We start from the raw sequence: 11,765 nt of genomic DNA, 5'->3' as shown, positions 1-11,765 counted from the left end.
GGAAGCCGCCCAGAGTGGCCGGGGAAGCCCAGCCAGATGGGCGGGGTATAATTATTATTATTATTATTATTATTATTATTATTATTATTATGCCAGCAGCATGTTAAGTGGCAAAAATGTCACCAGCTGAAGTTCCTTCCCATCACACAGCTGTTAAAGGACACAGCAGTCCTGCCCCAAAAGAAGTTGGATGCTTTAGTTGAAACAAAATTTTAAAAATCCTTCCAGGAGCACCTTTGTTGTTGAGTCGTTTAGTCGTGTCCGCCTCTTTGTGACCCCCTGGACCAGAGCATGCCAGGCCCTCCTGTCCTCCACTGCCTCCCGCTGTTTGGTCAAACTATGCGAGTTTGCCACCTCTATCCTATCCTATGCGAGTTGCCACCTCTACCTCCTGTGGCAGGGAGTTGATGTCTCATTGCAATGGTACCTTTGCAACAACTTAACAAGAATGGTGGGCTCCCAGCGAAAACTGCAGCAAACTGCAGACAGAGGAGCAAGGAGACGTCTTTACAGGGACAAACCAGTATTTCAAATGCTGCCAAACTAGCCTTTAAAAAAAAATGCTTCAGGCTTCATGTCACAGGGGTGCTTTGTGAAGCTGGTGTTTACTCAAGACAAAGAGCAGTTCCTACAGGCAGAATATAAATAGCCCCCAGGTGATAGGGGAGTCAAACTGCAATTTGAACCTCTCAGGCAGAAAGAACAAAAATATTCTGTTGTTGCACACTGTCACCAAAGCTGTCCATGGAGGCGAAGGTCAATTCTGTGTCCAGGGCAGCTGTCCACCAGCTCCATCTGGTACGCAGGATGAGACCCTCCCTGCCCGCAGACTGTCTCACCAGAGTGGTGCATGCTCTGCTTATCTCCCGCTTGGACTACTGCCATGCACTCTACGTGGGGCTACCTTTGAAGGTGACCCGGAAACTGCAATTAATCCAGAATGCGGCAGCTAGACTGGTGATTGGGAGACCACATAACACCGGTCCTGAAAGACCAACATTGGCTCCCAGTACGTTTCCGAGCACAATTCAAAGTGTTGGTGCTGACCTTGAAAGCCCTAAACAGCCTCGGTCCAGTATACCTGAAGGAGCATCTCTACCTCCATCGTTCTGCCAGACACCTAGGTCCAGCGCCGAGAGCCTTCTGGCGGTTCCCTCGCTGCGAGAAGCCAAGTTACAGGGAACCAGGCAGAGGGCCTTCTCGGTGGTGGCGCCCACCCTGTGGAACACCCTCCCACCAGATGTCAAAGAGAAAAACAACTACCAGACTTTCAGAAGACATCTGAAGGCAGCCCTGTTCAGGGAAGCTTCTAATGTTTAATAGACTCTTGTATTTTAAATACTTTGTTGGAAGCCACCCAGGGTGGCTGGGGAGACCCAGCCAGATGGGCGGGGTATAAATAAATAGATTGTTGTTGTTGTTGTTGACTAGATGGTCCCCCATTGGCCTGATCCAGCAGGCTCTTCTCACGTTCAAGTCTACACCTGGCCCTGATGGCAGGTAACACACAAACTCACCTGTAAATGTATCTCAGCCTGGAGGCAATAATATTTCAGGGTTCTGGACCCACAGTGTTCCACGGGAGTTAATGCTGCACCCTTTAATTCCCAAGAGGAATTAGCAAAATACCACCGGGTTTCAATTTGGGTAGAACAGAGATTTGTTTATTGTAAAACGCCGGAACGGCAGCGCAGAGAGTAACAGCTGTGCAGGTAACAGGAGGTAAACTGGTTTGCAAAAAAATCCAGTTTGTGTCAGGACTTTGCAGGCCAAGGACATTGCTAGGTCCTTCAAATGCTCCCAGCACTTGCCTGTGACGCATATGTATGTATAGTGGCAGATTGAGGCTGACGTTTTGAAGGAAAACCACCCTGGAAGCAAAGTAAAAAAATAAGGAAATGTAAATTTAGAAAATAGGAGATAAGGGGCAGGAGACCCAGAGTCCAGTGGCTTGTGGTTCTTGTATTGCAGGGGGCTTAGACTAGATGAGCCTTAGGGGTCCCTTCCGCACCTACAATTCTGTGCCCTCGGTCCAAGCTGCTTCCTCGGGGATGGGGAACATTACCTTCATCTGGGACCCTTTGAGCTGGAGGGCACAGCCTTGCCACCCTCATCGGGCTCAGAGGAGAAGCCCTTGCCAATCGTTCTTGGCTGCCTGCGTAAGGCTAGGCTTCCGCTGGCGCTAGCCGGGACATTTCCGGCAGCAGAGCTGTTATGGTTCTGGACTGTCAGGAGTTAACACTCCAGGAGCGTTCTTATCAACTGGGCGCACTGCCCACATGATCCGTGCTTCGTTAGCAAGGTCGTGTAGTTTTCGTTAAGAGGCAGAGAGCTGCGAACATGCAGCTAGGTTCTGCAGGTTTTCTTTTCTGTTTTGAGCGCTGCTAAGTAAAGAGTTTTGGATTAGAAGCACTGGTGTCGAGCAGGACACCACGTCGACACGGACTAGCCATTTGCTGCTGCATGTGAACTCCGCTATTATCCGGTGGCGCTGTGGGTTAAACCACAGAGCCTAGGACTCGCCGATCAGAAGGTCGGCGGTTCGAATCCCCACGACGGGGTGAGCTCCCGTTGCTCAGTCCCTGCTCCTGCCAACCTAGCAGTTCGAAAGCACGTCAAAAGTGCAAGTAGATAAATAGGTACCGCTCCAGCGGGAAGGTAAACGGCGTTTCCATGCGCTGCTCTGGTTCGCCAGAAGCGGCTTAGTCATGCTGGCCACATGACCTGGAAGCTTTACGCCGGCTCCCTCGGCCAATAAAGCGAGATGAGTGCCGCAACCCCAGAGTTGGTCACGACTGGACCTAATGGTCAGGGGTCCCTTTACCTTTACCTTTAAATAAAGAGTTTTGGATTAGAAGCACAGGTGTCGAGCTGCGTTACTGAGGACACCACATCGACACGGAGAAGCCATTTGCTGCTGCGTGTGAACTCTGCTATTATCCGGCAACTGGAGAGAGTGGTTGCGCATGGAGTAGAAGCGTGTAGGCGCCATTGGAAGTTTGTCGGAGTGGCAATAAATCAAATTTATTGCAGCAGATTCAGTGAGTCAGAAGATACATGACCCAACAAACTTTCACAAGATCCCGCTGGAGCTGTCCAGGGTCCTGTTGTTGTCCGTCCTCCACCTTTGACCCAACAGACTGCATGCCTCAAACAACCACAGAACTGGACAGCAGCCAGAATTCAGAATCACACCTCTGTCTGCAGCGACTCCTTGAATTGGCTTATTTCTGTAATATGAGAAAGAGGCCGAGGCAAGGGATCTTCTTACAGGATTATAAGAAGTGGAGAGGGCACCACGGACCAGGCAGGCTGTAATGGGGACACAAAAGCAATGAAGAAAACTTGAAAATGCCACTGGCAGGAGTCTGGCACGAAAGACAACAAGGTTAAGGGAAGGGAAATGTCAAAGGGCAGACAGCCACCTGCTCAGAGGAGATGAAAGAAGGAGTCCAGTTTCCTGAAGATCACTGTGATCTGAGAATTTAGGGGCATACGAATGTTGTTAAATGAATGAAATGAAATGTTGAGGGTGCCAGCAAGCCTGAACAGCCAGGTAACACCTTCCAAAGACTTCCTGGAGTGCGGCCCTTGCAAGCCAGCGAAAAAGGGAGCTATTTGCTCAAGTCTCCACTGCCGTTCCTGGCTGTTCCTGGGTCTTCATCTTCTTCCTGCCGGGTTTCGGTATCTGCGGAGAAGAACAGCCAAGTCAGAATGAGGGGCACAACTCAGCCATGAGGCATTTTCGACAGGAACTCACAGGACAAAGCATGCCATAATTACTTCCGTTGATGCCCAGGACAACTTGGAGCAGACTCCCAAACTTCTTAGGGTCAACCCCCACACCCCAGGTGTATGCTAGTCTACAAATTGCATTAAGAACAGGGGTTTGCACAATCCACTACGGAAGATAACAACACAGCGAAACACAGTATGTTTCCAAGCACAATTCAAAGTGTTGGTGCTGACCTTGAAAGCCCTAGATGGCCTCAAAGGCCCAGTATAACTGAAGGAGCATCTCCACCCCCATTGTTCTGCCCGGACACGGAGGTCCAGCACCGAGGGCCTTCTGGCAGTTCCCTCATTGCAAGAAGTAAGGTTACAGGGAACCAGGCAGAGGGCTTTCTCGGTGGTGGCGCCCGCCCTGTGGGATGCCCTCACATCAGATGTCAAGGAAATAAATGGCCTCAGCCCAGTAGACCTGAAGGAGCGTCTCCACCTCCATCATTCTGCCCAGACACTGAGGTCCAGCGCCAAGGGCCTTCTGGCGGTTCCCTCCCTGCGAGAAGCCAAGTTACAGGGAACCAGGCAGAGGGCCTTCTTGGTGGTGGTACCCACCCTGTGGAATGCCCTCCCACCAGATGTCAAAGAGAAAAACAACTACCAGACTTATAGAAGACATCTGAAGGCAGTCTAGTTCAGGGAAGTTTTTAATGGGTGACATTTTAATGTATTTTTAATCTTTGTTGGAAGCCGCCCAGAGTGGTTGAGGAAACCCAGCCAGATGAGCGGGGTACAAATAAATTATTATTATTATTATTATTATTATTATTATTATTATTATTATTATTAAAAAGAGCTGCAATTAATTGCACATTTCCCCCCAAAATCCAATTACAGTGGTACCTTGGGTTAAGTACTTAATTCGTTCCGGAGGTCCGTACTTAACCTGAAACTGTTCTTAACCTGAAGCACCACTTTAGCTAATGGGGCCTCCGGCTGCCGCCACGCGATTTCTGTCCTCATCCTGAAGCAAAGTTCTTAACCTGAGGTACTATTTCTGGGTTAGCGGAGTCTGTAACCTGAAGCGTATGTAACCTGAGATACCACTGTAAAGCAATCAGGTTTGCTTATTTCAACAAAATGGACGGGCTTGATCCAGGGATACCAGCTTGATACTCAAGCCTGATAGTCATGGCCTCCAGAGCCCTCTTGCCCCTCAGCGCCCCGCCCCCCAGGTAATCCCACCACCCTCTATGGGGCCCCTGCCGTCTACTTTGGGAAGTGATGCTCCAGAACTAACCCCTTTCCCCAGACTCACCGCTCTGACTCACGGGGAAGGTGCTCCACTTCTGGCCTTCAATCAATCCAGAGGTTTTGTGCTACAACTCCCATGCTGGTTGGGGCTGATGGGAGTTGTAGTCCGAAACCTCTGGAAGGTGCCAGGGTGTGGAAGGCTGCTCTGCAATATGGGAGTCATTTTGGACTGACAGCCGTCCATGGAGGCTCAGGTCAAATCTGTGTCCAGGGCAGCTGTTTACCAGCTCCATCTGGTACGCAGGATGAGACCCTACCTGCCCGCAGACTGTCTCGCCAGAGTGGCGCATGCTCTAGTTATCTCCTGCTTGGACTACTGCAATGCGCTCTATGTGGGGCTACCTTTGAAGGTGACCCGGAAACTGCAATTAATCCAGAATGCGGCAGCTAGACTGGTGACAGGGAGCGGCCGCCGAGACCACATAACACTGGTCTTGAAAGACCTACATTGGCTCCCAGTACGTTTATGAGCACAATTCAAAGTGTTGGTGCTGACCTTGAAAGCCCTAAATGGCCTCGGTCCAGTATATCTGAAGGAGCGTCTCCACCCCCATCGTTCTGCCCGGACACAGAGGTCCAGCTCTGAGGGCCTTCTGGCGGTTCCCTCATTGCGAGAAGCAAAGCTACAGGGAACCAGGCAGAGGGCCTTCTTGGTAGTGGCGCCCACCCTGTGGAACGCCCTCCCTTCAGATGTGAAGGAAATAAGCAGCTATCTTATCTTTAAAAGACATCTGAAGGCAGCCCTGTTTAGGGAAGTTTTTAATATTTAATGCTGTAGTGTTTTTAACACTTGATTGGAAGCCACCCAGAGTGGCTGGGAAAACTCAGCCAGATGGGTGGGGTATAAATAATAAATTATTATTATTATTATTATTATTATTATTATTATTAAGGTCCAGGGGCAACTCCTCCCTCTCCTCCTCACCTTGCGCGGCCGCTTCTTGACCTGGAAGAACTCCACCATCCTCTGCTGCTTCTTGCTGCCCTTCGCCACGGGGCCAGGCGACTGGGGCTGGGGCTGGGCTCTCTTCAGGCAGGCGGCCCGCCACTTCTCCAGTCGGCTGCGAACCCGGCACTTGCTGTGAAGCAGGCGCTCAGGTCAAAGAGTATCACAGAATTGAACCCAATGGGTTTTTTTCTTTCTAATTATTATTATTATTATTATTATTATTATTATTATTATTATTATTATTATTATTTGTTTTCACAGATAATACAGATATACCAAAGCCGACACCATTTCCTCCCCATCCATTTCCATTTCCTCAATCCATCATATTATTCTTTTCTCCTTCCTCCCACTTCCCCCCACCCCCACTCAATTTTCTCCACATTATACAATTTACAATAATCTTTGCATTCTACAACCTTCTCAAATCATCTACACATTCTTATCATCTTTCCTTACTAATTTTTCTTCCACCCAGTACTTCGCATTTTAATCTAGGCATGTTAGCGCATCTTTTTTTGAGCAATATTTTGCCATATATTCATCAAAACATTTCCACTCCGTTTTTAATTTTTGATTCGACTGATTTCTTATTATAGCAGTTAATTTTGCCAAAATTAAATATTCATTTAGTTTACAAATCCGTTCCTCCTTTGTGGGTATAGTTTGTGACTTCCCCCTAGCAGCAATCACTATTCTAGCAGCTGTACTTGCATATAGAAAAATTCTTTTTTAACCCCGTGGTATCTCATCATCTATCAATCCAAGAAGATATGTCTCTGGTTTCTTTGTTATTGATATTTTCAACATCTTCTTTAGTTCTTCATGTAAGGTAAAGGTAAAGGTACCCCTGCCCGAATGGGCCAGTCTTGACAGACTCTGGGGTTTGTGCGCCCATCTCACATCTATAGGCCGGGGGCCAGCGCTGTCCGGAGACACTTCCGGGTCACGTGGCCAGCGTGACAAAGCTGCATCTGGCGAGCCAGCGCAGCACACGGAACGCCGTTTACCTTCCCGCTGGTAAGCGGTACCTATTTATCTACTTGCACCCGGGGGTGCTTTCGAACTGCTAGGTTGGCAGGCGCTGGGACCGAGCAGCGGGAGCGCGCCCCGCCGCGGGGATTCGAACCACCGACCTTTCGATCGGCAAGCCCTAGGCGCTGAGGCTTTTACCCACAGCGCCACCCGCGTCCCCGTTCTTCATGTACTACTATCCAAAATTTCTTAATTTCCTCACACCTCCACCACATATGTATTCTTGTTCCTCTTTCTCCACCCAATGGGCTTTTTAGTCCAACCCCCTGAAATGCAGGAATCTCAGCTAAAGCATCCATGACCAGTGGCCATCCCACCTCTGCTTAGAAACCTCCAAGGAAGGAGAGACCACCGCCTTCTGAGAAAGAAAGGCGGCAGATTCAAGGGAAATAGAGGGGAAGGCTAGGAAAAGTGGCCAAAGAATAGACTGGCCTTTTTCGCAGATCGGGGTATGTGCAAAAGCAGAAAGCTGTGCTGGCTGATGGGAGCTGTAGTCCAGAAACATATGGTCCCTTCGCTCCTTCCTTTGCTATGCCAAGACCACAAAATGCCGGTCCTGAAGGACCAGGTGCGCAGCCTGGGAGTCATTCTGGACTCACAGCAGGTCAATTCTGTGTCCGGGGCAGCTGTTTACCAGCTCCATCTGGTACGCAGGATGAGACCCTCCCTGCCCACGGACTGTCTCGCCAGAGTGGTGCATGCTCTGGTTATCTCCCGCTTGGACTACTGCAATGCGTTCTAAGTGGGGCTACCTTTGAAGGTGACCCGGAAACTACAACTAATCCAGAACGTGGCAGCTAGACTGGTGACTGGGGGCGGCTGCTGGGACCACATAACACCAGTCTTGAAAGACCTTCATTGGCTCCCAGTACGTTTCCAAGCACAATTCAAAGTGTTGGTGCTGACCTTGAAAGCCCTAAACGGCCTCAAAGGCCCAGTAGACCTGAAGGAGCGTCTCCACCCCCATCATTCTGCCTGGACACTGAGGTCCAGCACCAAGGGCCTTCTGGTGGTTCCCTCCCTGTGAGAAGCCAAGTTACAGGGAACCAGGCAGAGGGCCTTCTTGGTAGTGGCACCCACCCTGCGGAATGCCCTCCCATCAGATGCCAAAGAGAACAATAACTACCTGACTTTTAGAAGACATCTGAAGGGAAGCTTTTAATGCTTAATAGGTTATTGTATTTTAGTGTTTTGTTGGAAGCCACTCAGAGTGGCCCCAATGGGCGGGGTATAAATAATTATTATTATCATTATTATTATTAGCCAAACAAGCATCTTGCAAGAGCAGCCACACTTGCGCCTTGTGATGTGAGGTGAGAATACCCTCCGGAGAATATCCTCGAGAATATTCCCTGCTAGGAAATTCTCCGGAGAACATTCTCCACAAACTGTAAATTCTAATGTAAGAACCAGTTTTACAACCCACATTTTAAAAAATCTAGTAAATAATAAGTCAAGCTGTGATATTGCCAGTGTAAGGAATGAATAATGATTTTTTTTTTAAAATCCAGTTACATTACTGGGCATTGTGTCATTCACCATTGGCAGTTCTTAAATGTGCGCTACAGGGGGAGAAAATCAAAGAATGTGAATTCACTGCCTTGCCCCATTGAATAAAAGTATCTGTACAGTCCTTGGTTGCCATCTGAACAAGATTACCCATGAATAAACATGTATATTAACTAATTATATCATTTTCAATGCATTGAAGCGCTATCATTTTCAATGCGCTAAAACGAATATTCTGTTTTAAATGAAAATTCTCTAATATTCTCATTAATCGCAAATATTCTCCAATAGATCATGCTCGAGAATTTCACACCACTACTCACGCCATGTGCTTCTCATGTGACAGGAACTGCAGCAGCCCCTTCTCGTCTGGCTCCCGCCACTCCAGCACCACTTGGCTCGGCTCGGCCACCTCGGGGTGCAAGAAGAGCCGCCGGGTCTCTTCCAAGGGCCAGTTTTCAGGCAACGGCTGCTTCTGCAAAGAGTAGGATTTTCAGCATTAACCTGTAAGAAAGAAAGTTACCTGCCCTTCGCCCATCAATCCTGAACTGCAGCCTGCAGCAGATACACACATGGGGAGGCAAATTCAGGCCCGGGGGCCGGATCCGGCCCAATCGCCTTCTCAATCTGGCCCGTGGATGGTTCGGGAATCAGTGTGCTTTTACATTAGTAGAATGTGCACTTTTATTAATAATAATAATTTATTTATTTGTACCCCGCCCATCTGGCTGGGTTTCCCCAGCCACTCTGGGCGGCTTCCAAGAAAGATTAAAAATACATTAGAATGTCACACATTAAAAACTTCCCTGAACAGGGCTGCCTTCAGATGTCTTCTAAAATGCACCTCTGGGGTATTTGTGGGGCCTGCCTGGTGTTTTTACACAAGTAGAATGTTTGCTTTTATTTAAAATGCATCTCTGGGTTATTTGTGGGGCATATTCGTTCATTTCCCCCCAAAAAATATATATTCCTGCACCCCACAAGGACTGAGGGACAGTGGACCGGCCCCCTGCTGAAAAAGTTTGCTGAGCCCTGAGCTACAGGAACCATCTTAAGAACATAAAGAAGAGTGCGCAGGATCAGGCCGGCGGCCCCATCTAGCTGACTTTGAGCTTTCAAATTTCAGAGGCGCCCAGTGCAAGGCTAAGTTTTGACACGCCTACAGCACTGGTGTTGCTCCCCTGCCGTGTGGTGCCCAGTGTGGGCACACCGGTTGCGCCACCCTAAAACTGCCTCTGCATCTGGTACAGCACCCTGCCTTGGAGAAAATTGCAAGGAGGATCCGTGCATAAGATCAGCCCTCTCCCCTCCTGGGGTTCCCAGCAACGGAGATTCAGAAGCGAGGCTGCCTCTGGAAATTATTATTATTATTATTATTATTATTATTATTATTATTATTATACCTGAGCACCCAACAAAGGTCCGTATAGTAAAAGCTCTGGTTTTCCCAGTAGTGATGTATGTAAAAAATAAAAAAATTCCTTCCAGTAGCATCTTAAAGACCAACTAAGTTAGTTCTTGGTATGAGCTTTCGTGTGCATGCACACGAAAGCTCATACCAAGAACTAACTTAGTTGGTCTTTAAGGTGCTACTGGAAGGATTTTTTTTATTTTGACTATGGCAGACCAACACGGCTACCTATCTGTAACTGATGTATGGAAGTGAGAGCTGGGCCATAAAGAAGGCTGATCGTCGAAGAATGGATGCTTTTGAATTCTGGCGCTGGAGGAGACTCTTGAGAGTCCCATGGACTGTAAGAAGATCAAACCTCTCCATTCTGAAGGAAATCAGCCCTGAGTGCTCACTGGAAGGACAGATCCTGAAGCTGAGGCTCCAAGACTTTGGCCACCTCCTGAGAAGAGAAGACTCCCTGGAAAAGACCCGGATGTTGGGAAAGATGGAGGGCGCAAGGAGAAGGGGACGACAGAGGATGAGATGGTGGGACAGTGTTCTCGAAGCTACCAGCATGAGTTTGACCAAACTGTGGGAGGCAGTGGAAGACAGGAGTGCCTGGCATGCTCTGGTCCAGGGGGTCACAAAGAGTCGGACACGACTAAACGACTAAACGACTAAACAACAACAACATACCTGAGCACTGCAGGCAGAGCGCAAGACCTGCTCAATGCTCCCGTGTTGCCGCAGCAGTGGCAAGGCCTTCTTGGGGCCCAGACCCCGGATCTTTTCGCAGTAATCACAGCCCAGCAGGATGCAGAGGTCCACAAACTGTATTCAGGAAAGGCGCAGGGATGGGGAGAGGAGAGGAGGGAGGAAGACACCAGCGTCACACAACACAGCAGGATAATAATAATAATAATAATAATAATAATAATAATAATAATAATAATAATAATTTATTATTTATACCCCGCCCATCTGGCTGGGTTTCCCCAGCCACTCTGGGCGGCTTCCAATAAAACACTAAAATACAATAACCTATTAAACATTAAAAGCTTCCCTAAACAGGGCTGCCTTCAGATGTCTTCTAAAAGTCTGCTAGTTGTTTAACTCTTTGACATCTGGTGGGAGGGAGTTCCACAGGGCAGGTGCCACTACCAAGAAGGCCCTCTGCCTGGTTCCCTGTAAATTGGCTTCTCCCAGTGAGGGAACCACCAGAAGGCCCTCAAAGCTGGACCTCAGTGTCCGGGCAGAACGATGGGGGTGGAGACGCTCCTTCAGGTATACTGGGCCGAGGCCGTTTAGGGCTTTCAAGGTCAGCACCAACACTCTGAATTGTGCTCGGAAACGTGCTGGGAGCGAGTTTACGTCTTTCAAGACCGGTGTTATATGGTGTCGGCAGCCGCTCCCAGTCACCAGTCTAGCTGCCTGAGGGCCCTGCTCCTTCTTGCCACTTACCATCTGGCTTGGGGCGGGGCCTGGGGCCTCACAAGGACTGCTCTGCTGCCCAGGAAGACTCCCCTGTGGTGAGTGCCTGAGGGCCCTGCTCCTTCTTGCCACTTACCATCTGGCTTGGGGCGGGGCCTGCGGCCTCACAAGGACTGCTCTGCTGCCCAGGAAGACTCCCCTGTGGTGAGTGCCTGAGGGCCCTGCTCCTTCTTGCCACTTACCATCTGGCTTGGGGCGGGGCCTGGGGCCTCACAAGGACTGCTCTGCTGCCCAGGAAGACTCCCCTGTGGTGAGTGCCTGAGGGCCCTGCTCCTTCTTGCCACTTACCATCTGGCTTGGGGCGGGGCCTGCGGCCTCACAAGGACTGCTCTGCTGCCCAGGAAGACTCCC

The 11,765-nt window shown here is 49.3% G+C and overlaps 1 protein-coding gene across 1 annotated transcript in view; it reads right to left on the bottom strand.

The window, feature by feature from the left end:
• Nucleotides 1-1,642: 1,642 nt before the first annotated feature.
• Nucleotides 1,643-11,765, bottom strand: part of LOC309539496 (putative flap endonuclease 1 homolog) — a 31,051-nt gene continuing 20,928 nt past the window's right edge. The window contains exons 8-11 of the mRNA XM_082235833.1: nucleotides 10,620-10,754; nucleotides 8,854-9,005; nucleotides 5,963-6,116; nucleotides 1,643-3,688 (exon numbers count right to left, since the gene is read on the bottom strand). Coding sequence (XP_082091959.1) covers nucleotides 3,623-3,688; nucleotides 5,963-6,116; nucleotides 8,854-9,005; nucleotides 10,620-10,754 — 507 coding nt within the window. The 3' untranslated portion in view covers nucleotides 1,643-3,622. The remainder of the gene's footprint in view (nucleotides 3,689-5,962; nucleotides 6,117-8,853; nucleotides 9,006-10,619; nucleotides 10,755-11,765) is intronic.

The sequence above is a fragment of the Podarcis vaucheri genome (genome assembly GCF_965113315.1).
Source record: "Podarcis vaucheri genome assembly, chromosome: 8".
In the NCBI taxonomy this organism is placed as follows: Eukaryota; Metazoa; Chordata; class Lepidosauria; order Squamata; family Lacertidae; genus Podarcis; species Podarcis vaucheri.
This window is presented reverse-complemented; position numbering and strand designations above follow the sequence as displayed.